At 43.2% G+C, this 19,716-nt stretch overlaps 1 protein-coding gene across 1 annotated transcript; it reads right to left on the reverse strand.

The window, feature by feature from the left end:
- Positions 1-355: 355 nt before the first annotated feature.
- TENT5D (terminal nucleotidyltransferase 5D) lies at positions 356-18,792 on the reverse strand. Its single transcript, XM_058197074.1, has 3 exons — positions 18,686-18,792; positions 17,261-17,303; positions 356-1,550 (listed from the first exon to the last, which is right to left on the reverse strand). The coding sequence occupies exon 3, from the start codon at positions 1,529-1,531 to the stop codon at positions 356-358; it is 1,176 nt and encodes a 391-aa protein (XP_058053057.1). The 5' UTR covers positions 1,532-1,550; positions 17,261-17,303; positions 18,686-18,792.
- Positions 18,793-19,716: the final 924 nt, after the last annotated feature.

Here is a 19,716-nt window from a genome sequence, read left to right on the forward strand (position 1 = left end):
TGCAATAAAGAGAGAAGAACACAAATTGGTACATGAAAAGAAACAAAGAGATCATCGTTTTACGGCACTAGTTGAGAATGCGACGTGTAGTTAATCAAAACACAACACCCCCGATATACAAGTCAATCTTTCCCAAGCTGCCTGAAGGTTATTTCAAGATCTGGACCGATAGATGGACGTTTGCAATGACATATGTACAGGTGGGTACACACACCAAAAGATGTCCTGCTAATCAAAAGTGGTGGGAAAATTTGCTGTAACGTGGGCTTTATTTTGAAGAGAACTGTTGGGTGGAGCAAGGGCAAAAGTAGAGTTGGTTGAGTGCTGATGTAAGGCAAGGAGGTTTCGTGATCGGCTACACCATACCACTTTGCATGTGTATGTGGAAGGAATAGGGCTGGTAGATAATAGACGGTTGTCCATGAGCGATATAGTAATTGCTGAAGTTCCTGTCGCTGATATAAGGGGCAGGCTGATAGTAGCAGGTTACATTGGCTACATTGGGGATGATGTTCTGCTCTCCAAGTACTTTGAGAGCCAGGATTGTAATCATATTTAGCGTTTGCCTTCTTTCGTGGCCCATAAGGCAGACCGTACTCTCGTTCACAACTCCGCGCAAGGTCATCAGGTAGTCATACTTGCTCTTCTCTTCCCCAATGAAGTGATTGCGCAGGTAAGACTCAATCTTCCGTTGTTGCTCAGCTACATCTGGAAAATCGATGAAGAACCGAGAACACATGTAACGTTCCAATGACTTAATCTCTACTTCATCCGCTGGCTTAAAATCCCGGACCAGAAGATTGCTGTATTTAAGAAGACCGCCTCCACGGATCTCTTCCGGGTTCCTGGTAGCAATGAGTTTGTATTTCAAGTGGTCCATGGCTTCCTCAAAGTCTCCATACATGCTCTCAGCAACGACAGACAGCTCTGCATCTTCTGTCAGTTGGCCATTCGCATCGCTGTAAACATCCAACACAGTGTCGAGGATGATCTGAAAGGAATCTACACTGAACTCAAATTGCCTCCGCAGAGAGTTGACAAACTTGAGCTCCACATTTTTGCCACTGTTGTTGGACAGGGAGATGAGGCTCCAGCGATCATGATCTGTGGATACTTTCACCATCTTCTGAACGTAAGCCTCCTTCATGGTCTGTGCTGTGATTTTTTCCTTGTTGACACCTTTTGGTAAAAAATCCAAGAGGCAATTCAAGACAGATTCCTTCACAACCTGAAATTCATGTGCACTTGGAAGCTCCACGCCAAAAATGATGTCCAGGTCTTTGTAGCTGGTGCCATTTTGCTTAACCAGGATGTGACTCGCCGTGGATCCGTTCAAGCGAATGTCATGGACAATGATCTGTTTCTTTATCAGTTGCTCTTTGACAACATGAATGATGTCTTTTGGCTTCACCTCTAAAGTTGGAAAATTCCCTCTTCCATGAATGGGGATCACCTCAGTCAGCACTTGATCCAGTATTTTAATCTGTTCCCAGGTGAGATAACTGAATCTGTGATCTAAATCCTCAGTCATCCTGAAATCAGGTGGTCAACTAAGAAGAAAGCACAAAAAGAGGAAGAAGTCAGGAACATCTTAAAAGTTAATAAATTTGGCAGTGTGGTTGCATGATTAAAAACTCAAGTTAGAATTGATTGACTGAGCAATTGATTGATCTGGAGTTGAGGAAGAAATTATAACTTCAGTAATTCCACTGGCCAAGGAGATATTGACTATGGTCTCCATGCACGCCTTCAAGATTTGCACAGGAGGCCATTCTCCTCAACTTCAAAACATTTATGAAGGGTTTTAATGCAAATTTATATGTGCATGTAGCTTTTTACTGGACCGAGAACCTTGAATGGACACTGTTTTGAACCTGGATTGAGATAAACTTTGTGTATAAAGTATTGACATAGATACTCACTTTAGACACCTGCCCTAGGCCACTAAATGTTACCCCAGTGTGCCATTTACTCAGAATGTGTGCAGAATTTTGAATAAACTATTCAAAAACTAAACTATTCCCTATTCCCTATCTCCTTATCTTTGCATATAGCAAGGCAAATAACTTTGCTGCTTGTATCCTATGATCAATATTGTTTACTTAACATCCTTGTGTGTCCAATCACACTTGGCCAAAAAAAATTCTATTCTATTCTATTCTATTCTATTCTATTCTATTCTATTCTATTCTATTCTATTCTATTCTATTCTATTCTATTCTAGTATGATTTATGTTGACTGTAGTATCCACGAATATCAGTAAGTGTCATATCCATTGTTTTATGAGAAATGTATTTTTACAATGACTATGATAATAATCTATCACTATTGTTGTATGTACACTGAGAGCTTATGCACCGGAGAGAAATTCCTTGTGTGTCTAATCACACTTGACCAAGGGTGAAATCCAGCAGGTTCTGGAGAACCGATAGCGGGAATTTTGAGCAGTTCCGAGAACCGGCAAATACCACCTCTGGCTGGCCCGAGAGCGGAGAGAGAATGGGAATTTTGCAGTAGTCTTCCCCTGCCACACCCACCAAACCATATCTACAGAACCGGTAGTAAAAAAATTTGGATTTCACCACGTCACTTGACCAATAAAGAATTCTAATAATCTTAATAATTCTAATTCTAATAATTCTCATTCTAAACGTCCCAAGAGATAGTATGGGTCTTAGTTTTTGGTTGCAGTTTGAAGAAGAGCAGATACCTACCCACCACAGCACGCCGTTAATATATAGCATTTCTATTTTATTTTTTCCCCTCATCACCTGATTCATGCATCATACCGGTTGAGGAGTTCTTGCATGCTCATTTATCTTAATTTGTTTGCTCCTATTAAATGTCTTGCTGGGGTGGGAATTTCAGATTCCCCCCTTTTTTTTCCCCCTGATAGCTTTACTGCTGTTTTTGTGTGTGAGAGTGTTCTATTCTGAATCGTACCATTAGCTCAGTTGGACTAATAAAAACACACAATCCACCACTTAGAGGAGCATTAAAACAAGCCAACCACAGGGTGTACTTAACAACCCCACGTTGACATAAGGCACTTCCGCACTTACTCTGTGTGCTGCCAGTTTTACCACCCAAACACTCAATTGAGTTCTGCTACTGCAATTTGAAACCTCGATAAATGCTGGTGGGGCCAGCTAGTGCCTTCCACCCCCCCCCCACAATTAGAGCAGTTGTGGGGTGTTTTTTTTTGCTTTTGTTTTTTGTTTTGCAATGTTAGCTTCCCACAGCAAGGGAAGAAATTTTCAGTAAAAAGAGGCAAACCCAAGCACTGTCAGAAAAACAGCAAAGTAATTCCTGCTTAGCTGGAAACAGCAGAAGAAGAAGGGGGGAAAAAACACCACACACAGAGAAAGAAATCTCAGAAATAGATGCTTCTCGATTTCAGATGGCCGAAATTGATCCGTCTCCATTTCAGAGCAGCACTGCGAAATTATCATGGTAATACTTTCTCTGGAGGAGAAAATGAGTCGATTGACTTTGAAGTTAACCAAGTAAACCCCCTGGGGCGGGAGTTTTAATATACAGTAATACAAATATTAGAAGAAGAACCAAAGAAGAAAGTACAGTGAATAAATAAGAAAGAAAATAGGAAATAATAAGGAGGAGGAGGAGGAGGAGGAGAAGGGGGGAAGAGAAGGGAGGAGGACGATGAAAGAAAGAAGGAGGGAGGGAGGGAGGGAAGGAAGGAAGGAAAGAAGGAGGAAGGGAGGGAAGGAAGGAGGGAGGGAAGAAAGGAAGGAAAGAAAGAAGGACAGAGAGAGGGAGGGAGGGAGGGAGGGAGGAAAGGAAGGAAGGAAGGAAGGAAAGAGAGAGGGAGGGAGGGAGGGAAGGAAGGAAGGAAGGAAAGAAGGAAGGAAGGAAAGAAAGAAGGAAGGAAGAAAGACAGGGCAAGAAAGAAAGAAGAGAGGGAGGGAGGGAAGGAAGGAAAGAAGGAAGGAAGGACAGAGGGAGGGAAGGAAGAAAGATTATAACAAAGCAATTTTCAATTATTTGACATCAATTATAAATGCATTTATATTTTATTTTTTTTCCAAGGTGACATAGTAATTTCTTTCTTTCCATAACCTATTGTCTGTTTTCAAGGGAGAGAAGACAAAGAATAATGGATGGAAACTGATTGAGGAGAGATTCAACCTAGAAATAAGGAGGGATTTTCTGACAGTGAAAACAATCAACCCATGGAACAGAAGTTGCCTTTGGAAGTTGCGGGAGCTTCATCACTGTAGGCTTTCAAGAAGAGATTGGACTGCCATATGTCAGAAATAGTGTAGGGCAGTGGTGGGATTCAAATAATTTAACAACCGGTTCTCTGCCCTAATGACCAGCTGGGTAGGTGTGGCTTAGTGGTCATGTGACCGTTTGAGCGCGGCCAACTCAACATCACTCACGTTGATGGGTGCTTCACCTTAGCTGTTACAATGTAATAAGGGTTAACCAGAGAGATAGTTTCTGTAAGCAGGGCAATACAGATTAGGCTAGAAACAACACCAGAATGTTTCCTTCCTGCCTTCCTTACAGGATTAGCCCTGTAAAGTGGAAAAAAAACAAAATAAGATTTCTTCCAACAACCGGTTCTCCGAACTGCTTAGAAACTTAACAACCGGTTCTCCCAAATAGGTGCGAACCGGCTGAATCCCACCACTAGTGTAGGGTCTCCCGCTTGGGCAGGCGGTTGAACTAGATAAGGTCCCTTCCAACTCTGTTAATATCATCAAAAATGCTCATTTAGGCATGGCCAAGAGCTTCAACTGGCTACGGTATTTAAACCAGACCTTTCCTGCTTTGCAAAGGAAGATCCAAAGCAAGGAATTACTTTTTTCCCCCTGAAAGATAAAAGTGTCAAGATGCTGTGAAAAGCCAGGCTACCTGAAAAGCAGATAGCTTCTGGGTTGAGGGTCTTCTGTCCTTGGAAGACCCCTCTTTAGCTGGTGCAGCTGCCCAGCACTGAAAAGCTATAAAAACAGAGCAGAAACACATCTGGGTGTTCTTGTGGAATAGAAGGGAGGATTTTTCTGTGATTGTGCAACTAGAGAAGTGGAAGCAACCTTGGGTTCAGAGCAGGGGTGGGCTTCAAAAATTTTAGCAAGGGGTTATTGGTTGCTGAGTGGGCGTGGCCATGGTGGGTGTGGCCTTGTTAGCCTCCTGCACCATGGCGGGGGGGGGCATTAGTGTCCTCCCTGGGCTCCAGAGGCTTTCCTAGAGCCTCCAGGAGGGTGAAAAAAAGCCTCCGTAGGCTCCAGAGGCCCTCCAGAGGCCAGAAACAAGCCCGTTTCTGGACTTCCCAAACTTCCAGTAGGCCCATTTTTCACCCTCCCTGAGCCTGTGTGTGTGCCCTGCACTTACCTGCATCCAAAATGTGCCGTATGGGGACTCCTGGGAGGGGCAGGGCAGGGTGGACGGGGCCAGCCAGGAGTGGGATTTGGGGGTTCTCTGAACTGCACAGAATCTTAGCTAGAGGTTCTCCCGAACCCATGTGAACCCCCAGCAGCCCATCCCTGGTTAAGAGACAGTGGTAGTTTATTACCAGTAGCAGCAGCAGTGATAGACCTGGGGAAAGGAACTGGGATTGCTACCCAAGGAGGACTGGGTTGGCCCTCTGGGAATTTGGGAGCTGAGAGTTCACTGAATTTGGATACTGACAAGGGAACCTCTAACAGATGCCTATCTCAACCTTCTATTACATTCTGATTTGCGTCCATAAGAAACACGATTTTGAATGCACGGGCAGAGGCTCTTTGTTCTTAAGCCAAGATCTGATACAGATCCAGATTAACAGGGTTGGAAGGGACCTTGTAGGTCATCTAGTCCCAACCCCCAGCCCAAGCAGCAGACCCTACACCATTTCTGATAGATGGTGGCCCAGTCTCTTCTTGAAAGTTTCCAAGAGATGAAGCTCCCACAACTTCTGATGATATGAGTCAGAAAGCATAATACACTTTCAGTACCAACTTTCTCCACTCCAATACTCTCCCTTGTGTGTTTTAACTACAATTCCCAGAATTCTTCTTTAACCATGCTGGTGTTGGGAAACTGACAGCTAGGTTGGAAGGAAGGAAGCATCAAGTGAGGACCTAGCTTAGAGCCTTGCACAGCCTCAAGAGGCATAAGCTTGACCTCCCCCAAGATCCATGAAGCCTATCTGCTTGTTGTCAGAGTTTGTTGCAGGACACACACAATCAGACACACAATTAAATGAACTGCAGGATTCATCTACATAAGAAAACGTCATTATATACAATACCGTTGTAGGTGTTTCCATGTTGTAGAGAAGAGAAATAGCAAGTACAAAATATAACACAAAATGGAAGCACAAAACAGAGAAGGCAAAATGGAGGAGAGAGAAGCTAGTGCTCTCAAGCTTATATACAGAACAGTTAAGCCATGCCCAGGCTCCAAACTGTCTCTTACGGCCTCATACAACAAATACTTTGTTTCAGTTACCAAACAGCCCTCATTGGCTAGCTAACCTGTTGCTATTCCTATTCCTATTCCAGTTCATGAATATACTGACACTTGTTCCCAGGGGAAAGCAAATCTGGAAAGATCCTTGTATCTTAGGTAGAAGACAATAAAATTGCTTAGCTCTTTGAGTGCCTCTGGTTACTTGCATCAGACAGCTGAAGAACCATCTAAGTCGCCATCAATTTAGTGGATGTCATGCTATGTAGTGGGAAGAATCTGAAATGTTTAGGTATACATATCAACTGATCATTGATAATTTAGCTCAGATTATATTAGCCCCTCAGTACATGGAGTGAAAATTGAGGGAACAAATGAGCCATCAAGGCATCATTCCAGAGGGGAATTATCTCTTTGTGGTCTTTCAAAATTACTCCCATGATTTATTTGTTCTTTGTATCCCTCGGTTTTTAAAAGGGACACTTTGGCTCAGTGGCTAAGATGCTGAGCTTGTCGATCAAAAGATCAACAGTTTAGCGGTTCGAATCCCTAGCGCCATGTAACAGAGTGAGCTCCCGTTACTTGCCTCAGCTTCTGCCAACCTAGCAGTTCGAAAGCATGTAAAAAATGCAAATAGAAAAATAGGGACCACCTTTGGTGGGAAGGTAACAGCGTTCTGTGCGCCTTTGGGGTTGAGTCATGCCAGCCACATGACCACGGAGACCTCTTCAGACAATGCTGGCTCTTCGGCATTTGAAATGGAGATGAGCACCACCCCCTAGAGTCGGGAACGACTAGCACATATGCGCAAGGGGAACTTTTACCTTTATGCTATGTAGTAGGAAGAATCTGAAATATTTAGGTACACATATCAACTGCCTTAGAGCACAAACGTGCCTACCGTTCCTGTCCTATTGTTTCCTTTCATTATATCCAATTAATATAGTTATTACATACTTATGCTCATATATATGCTATATATATTATATAGTTATTTTCATGTTTATGCTTATATATACTGCTGTGACAAAATAAATAAATAAATAAATAAATAAATAAATAAAATAAACTGATCTTTGATAATTTAACTCAGATTATATTAGCCCCTCAGTACACTGAGGGAAAATTGAGGAAAAAAATGAGTTAGCAAGGCATCATTCCAGAGGCGGGATATCTCTTGTTGGTCTTTCAAAGTTACCCCCATGTTTTATTTATTCTTTGTATTCCTCATTTTAGCAGTCATTTGAAGCAAAAGATTTAAGATAACTAATCTGTCCTTCTGTTTCGAAGGAGGAGGAGGAAAAAAGAAAAATGTCAAAATTAAAATTAAAAATCAGTTTCTGAATGTTGCCAACAGAACATTTGGGAGGCATTGTTTTCCTGGACATTTATGATGGGTTGCTATAAAATTAAATGTTCCAACGTTGTGATTTTAAATCTGAACTTTATGAATGTAATTAAGTGAAAATTATACAGCTGTGTAATTAAAAGTAATTATATCAGTTAAATACACCATCAAACATGGCGGGCAAGCAGTTTTAATTTTTTTAAAAAAAATCAGCTATGATTATAAGTTTGTTCATTTCTGCTCATGAGATCATCTGACTAGCAACAGTGGGCAATTTTTGCTCATTTATCCAATAAAGAATTTGCGATCTGGTGATATTTGATATACTTCTAAAAACGGACTTGCTGCCTGTTCAGTTTTTCTAGGCTTGCCACCTCTCTGATCAAAAGACCAAGTATGATCTGGTATCATAGTGTTTCAGTACACAAAATGAGGAATTTGACATTCTTTGGGTGGAGTGAAACAGTTGGGGTTGGGATTGTGGGACTGGGGAGAACAATGGAAATGAAGGAAGAATTAATAGACTCCTTTATTTATCTAGTGCAGTGGTTCTCAACCTTTATAGTGCTGTGACCCCTTTAATACAATTCCCCACGATGGGGCGACCCCAACCATAAAATTATTTTAGTTTTGAATTTATCGCGCCTGAAGCCGTATTGGCTAGCGATCTGAACTGCTTGCGATTGCCTTGAGGACGGAGGCATTAAAGCGGAGACTCCTCCCCTATTAAGTTTATCGCGCCTGAAGCCAGATTAGGCTAGCCATTGGGAGTGATTGCAGGAGAGGGAGACATCAGAGCAAAGATTTCTCTCTTTTTTAATTCATCGTGCCTGAAGCCGAATTCGGCTAGTGATTTGAAGAGCCTGCAGCTGGCTTGTGGAGTCAACCATTGGAGCGCGATTCTTCGACTCGCAAGTACACTTCCCATATTTCCGATGGTCTTAGGTGACCCCTGGCAAATCGTCATTCAACCCCCAACGGGGTCGCGACCCACAGGTTGAGAACCGCTGATCTAGTGTATGGCCTATCATACATGAACACACTCTCTCTCTCTCTCTCATCTCTCTCTAATTTTTCTCTCTCTCACATATCTCTCTCTCTTATCTCTCTCTCACACACATCTCTCTCTCTTCTCTCTCTCTCTCATCTCTCTCATTTCTCTTTCATTTCTCTCTCATCTCTTTTCCTCTCATCTCTCTTTCATTTCTCTCTCATCCAGTGGTGGGATTCAGCCAGTTCGCACCACTTCGGGAGAACCGGTTGTTAACTTTCTGAGCAGTTTGATGGACTGGTTGTTGGTAGAAATTATTAGGGCAGAGAACCGGTTGTTAAATTATTTGAATCCCACCACTGCTCTCATCTCTCTCTCTCTCTCTCTCTCTCTCTCTCATCTCTCTCTAATTTCTCTCTCTCTCATCTGTCTTTCTCTCTGATCTCTCTCTCTCTCTCAACATTTCATCTAGATTAGGTAAAGGTAAAGGTTCCCCTCGCACATACATGCTAGTCGTGATCCTGCAGATGAAACTCAAGTACTTTGGCCATCTAATGAGAAGGAAGGACTCCCTGGAGAAGAGCTTAATGTTGGGAACGATTGACGGCAAAAGAAGGAGGGGACGGCAGAGAATGAGGTGGCTGGATGGAGTCACTGAAGCAGTTGGCATGAGTTTAAATGGACTCCAGAGGATGGTAGAGGACAGGAAGGCCTGGAGGAACGTTATCCATGGGGTAGCAATGGGTTGGACATGACTTCACAACTAACAACAATGCGCGGGAATAATTCAGAGCTAGCTTCACCTTTTTAAGTGCCGATATGATATACTCAATAAAGGATCTCTTGAACCTGAACAAAGTGTCGGAGTCCTGATTTCCCTGAGTTCATTACTTGGAACTATGTCATTAACCATTGAAACATTGCTTATATATTTTTAAAAAAATCAGAGAGTGGACCAGTATATGCCCTCAGCTTACAGCCAGCCATGACATGATCTACAGTTTGATGTGGGACCACATAGTCACACTGAGGGGAGGATAAAGGTAAAGGTAAAGGTTCCCCTCGCACATATGTGCTAGTCGTTCCCGACTCTAGGGGGCGGTGCTCATCTCCATTTCTAAACTGAAGAGCCAGCGCTGTCCAAAGACGTCTCTGTGGTCATGTGGCCAGCATGACTCAATGCCAAAGGCGCACGGAACGCTGTTACCTTCCCACCAAAGGTGGTCCCTATTTTTCTACTTGCATTTTTTATGTGCTTTTGAACTGCTAGGTTGGCAGAAGCTGGGACAAGTAACGGGAGCTCACTCCGTTACGCGGCACAAGGGATTCAAACCGCTGAATTGCCAATCTTTCAATTGACGAGCTTAGCATCTTAGCCACTTATGTCCCATTTACATAGAGTCCTGGCAGATGCCATGTGAGGTGTGGATCCTATTCAGGATTGTTTATTGCTGATGTGGTAATTCAAAGCCTGGTATTTCATTTATATGTCTTCCTATGTCTGGGCATTCAGCGACCCATTTGGCTTTCCATTGGGAATTGGGCAGATGTTGTGCCAGTGGGGAACTCCTTTGATTCTCTGCGATAGTTTGATGGATTCCAGAATTTGGCATTTAGCCTTAGAATATATCTCTCAGTGAATCTAACTTCCTGCCCCACGTGGGACTCTGAATTAAAATGGCCCCATCAAATAGGAGCATAGAGTTGACTTGAATGTGTAACATTTCTCTGAAAAATTGAAATGGAAAATCTTGATTGTACTTATCCACCAGTTCAATTTGCAAAATGGATTGCACCCTGAAATTGAATATGTCGCTGCATATCTGCAGCCTTGCCTCCCACAATTGAGGCCCACATCTGCGTTGTCCTACAGTCTAGGACCCTGATGGCAAACCTATAGCATGTGTGCCACAGGTGACATGCGGACCCATATTTGTGGACACACGAGCCGTTGCCGTAGCTCAGCTCCAGCACACATGGGCACGCTGGATAGCTGGTTTTCATCTGGCCCCACTCATGCCGCCCTCCCCTCCCAGGAGTCTCAACATGGCCCGTTTTGAATGCCAGGTAAATACAGGGCTCACACAGAGGCTCTTGGGGGGCTTTTTCGGCCTCCGAGGGGGTGGAGGAGGCCGTTTTCACACTCTCCAGCCTCCAAGAAAGCTGTCATGTCCCACTCCTCTGCTGATGGCCGGGTCAGGGAAATCCAAATCAGGTGTGCCTCTGCAGCTCTGTCAAAGTCCTAGCAAAGTCCTCAAGGCAGACAGGAGACCAGAAAATGACTTCAGCAAGATATGTTTAGACTTTGCATGACTCAGAGAATGCCAGAAAGCAGGTCCTTTATATAGGCCATGGGGTGTGGCTCCATGACTCAGCACTTATCCAGGTCTGCCCCTCCCTTCCTTCTGTTGCCTCCGTATATCAAGTCTTCTGACGCAAGGGTCACTCCAGTCTGCAGCTGTTGGCAATTGACCTCCCTCAGGCTCACATGCTGTGAAGGAGGGGGAGGGGTCTAGTTGCTCCGTTTGCCTGGGCATGGAGCCAGAGCTGGGGGCTGGAGATACTTTCTCCTCTTCAGCCTGTCTGGGCATGGAGCCAGGGCTGGGGCCGGGAGGCATACTAGGACATTCCTCCGTGTTCGGAAGCAGATAAGAAGGCCCCGGCTGTAGTGAGATCGGACGAGACACAACAAAAGCCTCTGGAGCCTGGAGAGGGCGAAAAGCGAGCCTTCTGGGTCCACCGGTCACCTTTTTGCCATTGTGCGCCAAAAGCAGGGGTGGAAGCACGGGGAGGGGTTCGCGCATGCCTGTGCTGGGGGCGGGGGGCATTGAATTATGGGTGTGGACACATGCGCGCATGAACCCCCCCTGCACTTTCCCCGCTTTTGGCACGCAACAGCAAAAAGGTTAGCCATCACTAGTCTAGGAAGATAAAAAAACAGCTTTTGATTTTCTACTACATGGTGCCTCTTGGGGACTTGAAGGCTACTATCATCTCTACTGTCAGTTACTTTTTCTCAAGGTTAGCATACCCAGTTCCTTTGGTCTTATGGGTTTCCTGTCTCCTTATCATTCTTTTTGCCCTTCTTTGCCCTTTTTAGTCTCTGGTCTTTCTCCATATGTGGTGCTCAGCATTGGTCAAATGCAGGTAGGATTCAACCAATGCAGAACATAATGGAATTATTGCTTCACAACGGTGAAGCTTAAAATTACATTCGCCCTTTTCTGCAGCCGTGTCCCATTGCTGATATTCATTTAGTCTGATCAGCAAGTTCACACACACGCACACATCTAAAGAGAGAGAAGAGAGAGGGAGAGAGAGAGAGAGAGGGAGAGGGAGAGAGGGACAGAGAATGTAAGCAAAAATGTTATGGTGAATACTGGCATTATTTTGAATATTAATTGTTGCGGATCACAGATTTTTTTTTGGGAATTTATTTATATATTTATTTGCATCCTGCCTTTATTATTTTTACAAATAGCCCAAGGTAGTGAATACACACAATATTCCTTCCTCCTCAGTCTTCCCCAACAGCCTAATGAATTGAGTTGGGGTGAGAAAGGACTGGCCCAAAGTCACCTAGCTGGCTTTCATGCCTAAGGCAGAACTAGAACTCACAGTCTCCTGGTGATTGGCCCAAAGTCACCCAGCCAACTTTCATGCCTAAGGCAGAACTAGAACTCACAATCTGCTGGTGATTAGCCCAAAGTCACCCAGCCAACTTTCATGCCTAAGGCAGAACTAGAACTCACAGTTTCCTGGTGATTGACCCAAAATCACCCAGCCAACTTTCATGCAGAACTAGAACTCACAGTCTCCTGGTGATTGGCCCAAAGTCACCCAGCCAACTTTCATGCTGAAAGCAGAACTAGAACTCACAGTTTCCTGGTGATTGACCCAAAATCACCCAGCCAACTTTCATGCAAAACTAGAACTCACAGTCTCCTGGTGATTGGCCCAAAGTCACCCAGCCAACTTTCATGCTGAAAGCAGAACTGGAACTCACAGTTTCCTGGTGATTGACCCAAAATCACCCAGCCAACTTTCATGCAGAACTAGAACTCACAGTCTCCTGGTGATTGGCCGAAAATCACCCAGTTGGCTTTCATGCCTAAGGCAGAACTAGAATTCATAATCTCCTGGTGATTGGTCCAAAGTCACCCAGCCAACTTTCATGCCTAAGGCAGAACTAGAACTCACAGTCTCCTGGTGATTGGCCCAAAATCACCCAGTTGGCTTTCATGCCTAAGGCAGAACTAGAATTCATAATCTCCTGGTGATTGGTCCAAAGTCACCCAGCCAACTTTCATGCCTAAGGCAGAACTAGAACTCACAGTCTCCTGGTGATTGGCCCAAAATCACCCAGTTGGCTTTCATGCCTAAGGCAGAACTAGAATTCATAATCTCCTGGTGATTGGCCCAAAGTCACCCAGCCAACTTTCATGCCGAAAGCAGAACTAGAACTCACAGTTTCCTGGTGATTGACCCAAAATCACCCAGCCAACTTTCATGCAGAACTAGAACTCACAGTCTCCTGGTGATTGGCCCAAAGTCACCCAGCCAACTTTCATGCCGAAAGCAGAACTAGAACTCACAGTTTCCTGTTGATTGACCCAAAATCACCCAGCCAACTTTCATGCAGAACTAGAACTCACAGTCTCCTGGTGATTGGCCGAAAATCACCCAGTTGGCTTTCATGCCTAAGGCAGAACTAGAATTCATAATCTCCTGGTGATTGGTCCAAAGTCACCCAGCCAACTTTCATGCCTAAGGCAGAACTAGAACTCACAGTCTCCTGGTGATTGGCCCAAAATCACCCAGTTGGCTTTCATGCCTAAGGCAGAACTAGAATTCATAATCTCCTGGTGATTGGCCCAAAGTCACCCAGCCAACTTTCATGCCTAAGGCAGAACTAGAACTCACAGTCTCCTGGTGATTGGCCCAAAATCACCCAGTTGGCTTTCATGCCTAAGGCAGAACTAGAATTCATAATCTCCTGGTGATTGGCCCAAAGTCACCCAGCCAACTTTCATGCCTAAGGCAGAACTAGAACTCACAGTCTCCTGGTGATTGGCCCAAAATCACCCAGTTGGCTTTCATGCCTAAGGCAGAACTAGAATTCATAATCTCCTGGTGATTGGTCCAAAGTCACCCAGTTGGCTTTCATGCCTAAGGCAGAACTAGAATTCATAATCTCCTGGTGATTGGCCCAAAGTCACCCAGCCAACTTTCATGCCTAAGGCAGAACTAGAACTCACAGTCTCCTGGTGATTGGCCCAAAGTCACCCAGCTAGTTTTCATGCCTAAGGCAACATAGAACTCACAGTCTCCTGGCTTCTAGTTGCTGCTTTAACCACTAGATCAAACTGACTCATGCCCCGTTTAAGGACTTTTAAAGATCTATTATAGGTCAAAGATGCTTGTGATTGGCTGAGGAGAAGCCAAAGCTTACAAGTAGAAGGCTGCTTGGTATACAGAACTTTATATACAGAGATCCAGCTTAGATTCCTGGCATCTCCAAGCACCTGAGAAAAACTGCAGCCTGGAACCCCATCCTTCAAAATATCTGATGAATTGTCGTGCACATTAAAATATCTCTTTCCCCAGACATTGACTCATTCATCAATCTATCTTTTACACTCATGCACCTTGTTCAAATTTTGCTTCTAAAATTAAGTTAAGGCTTAGATTGGCTCCTAGCTGACAGAAAACAGAGATGAAGAAAAGGGTGGATGACTTATAGAGAAACCCCTGGAAAGAGATGCAGCTGCCATGGAAACCAGAGATAATGGAGCAAATCCTGAAGCCATAGATGTAATCAAAGGCCTGCCTGCCTTATGAGTCAGAAAATAGAAGAACATCGGACTGCATGCTGGAGGATTGTAGGGAAAAAAAATTGATCCTCTGTTTGCTAAAATTCATTAAGTATGAAGAAAAAGAGAAAAGACCCATGTTAGCTTTTAAAAATGGTGATAAATATTTCGAATATGGCAGACCTAACCAAAATGTGACCAAACCCAGCCCTATTGAAGGAATTCTCAAAACATCCATTCTGGAGTCAGACAAAAACAAACTTAATGGGACTTAGTTGATTTAGGATAATACCGATGTCTATTATAACATCCATTTAGAAATATTAGTGCTCTGATTACATTCCACCCAGCGATTTCTTCTAAACAATTACTTACAAGAAAACCACCTTCAAAATCAAGTTAGAATAGAATAGAATAGAATAGAATTTTTTATTGGCCAAGTGTGATTGGACACACAAGGAATTTGTCTTGGTGCATATGCTCTCAGTGTACATAAAAGAAAATGAAATGGGTGGATATTGTATGTAAATTGCAATATCCCCCAAAACTTCTGAGTAATTGCCAATAAAAATGCCCAGAAATATATATGCAATCTGTGATTTATATAGTTTCATATAAGCATGCCATATATTGATAAGAGCCGTGGTGGTGCAGTGGTTAGATGCAAAATTGCAGGCTAATTTTGCCGACTGCCAGCAGTTCGATTCTGACCAGCTCAAGGTTGACTCAGCCTTCCATCCTTCCTAGGTTAGTAAAATGATGAACCAGACAGTTTAAGGCAATACGCTGACTCTGCAAACCATTTAGAGAGGGTTGCAAAGCACTATGAAGTGGTATATAAATCTAAGTGCTATTGCTATTGCCATTGCTATTCCGCTTTAGGAAAGACTCATCACGAGTCAAACAATGCAAGCCATCAGTTTGGATTTAAAAAAAACTCTAGCTGAAAAAAAAATGCAGGTTTTTGAAAAAAAAAATCTAATTTGCTTGAAACAAACAAACAAATTCATTTGCACATTGGAATGTGAATCAATGAATTATTGCCCTTTGGCCACTAAACAAAAATGCAATTACATCACAACTGGAGCATCTTACTTAAAATAAAAGTCAGCTTAATGCACTCAGCTCAGTTGCATCTACCATAATTGGGCGCTCGTCTTAATAACAACATAAAAGAACTTGGCAGCCATTTTACTTACCTCTGAACTCATATCTGCAAGGCAGTTAAATTAAATAAAATATTGTAAACAATTTCTTCCTGGGAACCTCAAAAGCAGTTGATCTATATATTCCTTTGATGTGACTATATAAAGGACATGGGATAGGACAGTGGTTCTCAACCTGTGGGTTGCGACCCCATTGGGGATCGAATGACGATTTGCCAGGGGTCACCTAAGACCATTGGAAATATGGGAAGTATACTTGCGAGTCGAAGAATCGCACTCCAATGGTTGATTCCACAAGCCAGCTGCAGGCTCTTCAAATCGCTAGCCGAATTCGGCTTCAGGCACGATGAATTAAAAAAGAGAGAAATCTTTGTTCTGATGTCTCCCTCTCAAGCCAGTTGCAATCAATCCCAATCGCTAGCCTAATCCGGCTTCAGGCGCGATAAACTTAATAGGGGAGGAGTCTCCGCTTTAATGTCTCTGTCCTCAAGGCAATCGCAAGCAGTTCAGATCGCTAGCCAATACGGCTTCAGACGTGATAAATTCAAAACAAAAATAATTTTATGGTTGGGGTCACCACATCATGGGGAATTGTATTAAAGGGGTCGCCACATCGTGGGGAATTGTATTAAAGGGGTCACAGCACTATAAAGGTTGAGAACCACTGGGATAGGAGAACACATGTCACAGTTTCGATGGCAACCCAAGTCACAAGATGAAATGCTACTAAAGGGCTGGAATTTGGCAACACCCCAACATTGTGAAAAGATCTGATGGTGATATGAAACTTTGTGAACGGAGCTCCTCTCATCATCACATGTGACTTGGTGGGCATGGCTTGGTGGGAGTGGCAGGGGAAGGATACTGCAAAATCTCCATTCCCTCCCCATTCTGGGGCCAGCCAGAGGTGGTATTTGCTGGTTCTCCGAACTACTCAAAATTTCCGCTACCGGTTCTCCAGAACCTGCTGGATTTCACCTCTGCTTTAGGAAGAGAAATGCTGAACTGTGTATGTCAGATGCTATATTGGCTAGACTAGAGAGAGAACAGAAGTATTTAGTGTTCAGGACCTTGGACAGTTCCACATCTATGTCTGTGGAGCTCTGTCTGATGCTATCCGAGTTAAATCAGGAAGGAGAAAGATGGGAATATTCTAGAATGTAATGTATCATTGGTAGAGTGTCTCACAAGGCTCCACTCTCTTGGGCAGATAAAGCTGGAAGATATCTAATGAGGGAATCCAACTCTTGCTGCATCAGCTTGCTGGCTTCTCTAGTTCAGATTCCTAAGTGTGATTGATTGATTGATTGATTGATTGCAATAATTAAATCTGGGGTGGTTCTTCACAGCGCTAGTTCAGAATATAAGATTATTTTTTCTTGGTAGACCATTAATGGCTCAGAATCTAGGATTGTTTTTCTTGATAGACTATTGAGACTATAAGATAAGAGTTATGACTGTTATGATTGTTGTTCTAAATCATCTGTAAATAAATCCATGAGCTGCATTGCTCTGGTGAATTCTTACCTTTTTTTCTTTTGCTTTCCAAATGACAGACAATGATGATTTTCTGAAATGCAAATACAGTACTTACGTTTTACTCTATTATTTGGTATGATTCTGTGCTGATGGCTGAGGCATATTGGTATAGAAAAAAGCATGCCTAGTTGAGACCGTTTAATTCATCTTTAGAGTAGAGTAGAGTAGAATAGAACAGGAATAAGAATAGAGTAGGGTAGGGTAGGGTAGGGTAGGATAGGATAGGGTAGGGTAGGATAGGATAGGATAGGATAGGGTATGGTAGAATAGGAATAAGAATAGAATAGAATAGAATAGAATAGAATAGAATAGAATAGAATAGAATAGAATAGAATAGGAATAGGAATAGGAATAGGAATAGGAATAGGAATAGGAATAGGAATAGGAATAGGAATAGGAATAATAAGAAGAGGGTAGGGTAGGGTAGGGTAGGGTAGGGTAGAATAGGAATAAGAATAGAATAGCACAAGAATAGGAATAGAAATAGAAATAATAAGAAGGGGAGAGGAGAGGATATATAAGGATATATAATAATAAGAATATATAAGATAGGATATATAATAAGAATAGAATAGGAATAAGAAGATAGGATAGGATAGGATAGGATAGGATAGGATAGGATAGGATAGGATAGGATAGGATAGGACAGGACAGGACAGGACAGGACAGGACAGGACAGGACAGGACAGGATAGGATAGGATTCTTTATTGGCCAAGTATGATTGGCCACACAAGGAATTTGTCTCTGGTATATAAGCTCTCAGTGTACATACAAACAACAAAGTGATCTAATCATATAGGAGAAGGTAATAGAAAAGATGAGAAGGATAATAGTAATGCAGCCCTACTACATGGGTAAATATCCTTAGGCAGTACTGTGGCAATTAGGTATTCAACAGAGTGATGGCATGGGGGGGGGGGACTGTCTCTGTATCTAGTTTGTTTTGACATGCAACGCCCTATAGCATCATCCCAAAGGGAGGAATTGAAGCAGTTTCTGTCCAGGATGTGAGAGGGTTCTGTAGATATTTTTTCTTAGTCCCCTTTCTGACTCGTTCGGTGTACAGGCCCACAATGGAAGGGCAGGCAAATGACTCTTTCCCACTTTTAATAAGATGAGTTCAGTAGAAAATCTGGTTTATGAGACACCACGAGAAGGGGATGGACTGCATTCGGTTGTTCAGCTCTGTCTCATAGGTCAGGAATCTATAAAGAACAATGTTGTTTATTGGATCCGATAGGTTGCTGTAATTTTTTTCCCTAGATGAAAAAATCTCATGTCCCTTGAATGTTTGCACTCTCTCAGTTGTTGCAAAATCATATCAACCATTACTATCACTACTGCAGGTGATGCACTTTGTCAATATATAAATTTCTAGGAAGAAGGGAGCATTTAAAAAAAAAAAAACTTACGATGGTTGGATTTTTGCCAAGCATGCACTCCTGCAGAATTAACGTGAGGATTCACTGGATTTGTTGGCAAAAATACAAATGGTCATCTTGCCACTGATAAAATCATGAACCTCCCAAGAAAATGCTGTGGAGTAAAAACAGACAAATAACAGAGAACTTTTGTTATATAATGTCACAGTCCGGTCACAGAATAAAGCAAATGTTTGGATTATTAAATCCTGTATTCGCAAGATCTTCTTAAGACACAAGAACAAGACAGTCATGACTCGTCAAAGTTATATCCACTGGCTCCCGGTGGTCTTCTGGGTTCACTTCAAGGTACTTGTTATCACCTTTAAAGCGCTCCATGGCTTAGGGCCGGGATATTTACGGGACCGCCTACTGCCACCATTAGCCTCTCACCGACCAGTGCGCTCTCACAGAGGGGGCCTCCTTCGGATACCGTCAGCTAAACAATGTCGGCTGGCGACCTCCAGGGGGAGGGCCTTCTCTGTGGGGGCTCCTACCCTCTGGAACGAGCTCCCTCTGGGGCTTCGTCAACTCCCCGACCTCAGGTCCTTCCGCCGCGAGCTGAAGACGTTGCTGTTTCGAAAAGCAGGACTAGCGTGAACGTAGTTTTAAATTGGGTTTTAAATCAGGGGTTTTAAACAGGCTTTTAAATTTGTATTTAAAAGTTTTAGGCCATCAATTGAATTAATTTTCTACTCTTTTTGCTGTTTTATATGTATTATATATTTTCTGTTGTTTTATTGGCTGTGAACCACCTTGAGTCCTTGGGGAGATGGACGGTATACAAATATAATAAATAATAATAATAATAATAATAATATCCAGGGATGGGCTTCAAATGTTTTAGCAAGGGGTTCTTTGCCTGGTTGCTTGGTGGGCATGGCCATGGTGGGTATGGCTTAGTCGGCCTCCTGCACCATGGGGGGGAGGGCTTTTTGCCCTCCCCAGGCTCTGGAGGCTTTCCTTGAGCCTCTGGGAGGGCGAAAGCGGCCTCCCAAAGCTCCAGAGGCCCTCCGGAGGCC

Source organism: Ahaetulla prasina, chromosome 11 (genome assembly GCF_028640845.1).
Source record: "Ahaetulla prasina isolate Xishuangbanna chromosome 11, ASM2864084v1, whole genome shotgun sequence".
In the NCBI taxonomy this organism is placed as follows: domain Eukaryota; kingdom Metazoa; phylum Chordata; class Lepidosauria; order Squamata; family Colubridae; genus Ahaetulla; species Ahaetulla prasina.

Bases quoted from the DNA above. Each gene is read 5' to 3' on its own strand.
- TENT5D (XM_058197074.1), bottom strand. From the start codon at position 1,531: ATGACTGAGGATTTAGATCACAGATTCAGTTATCTCACCTGGGAACAG.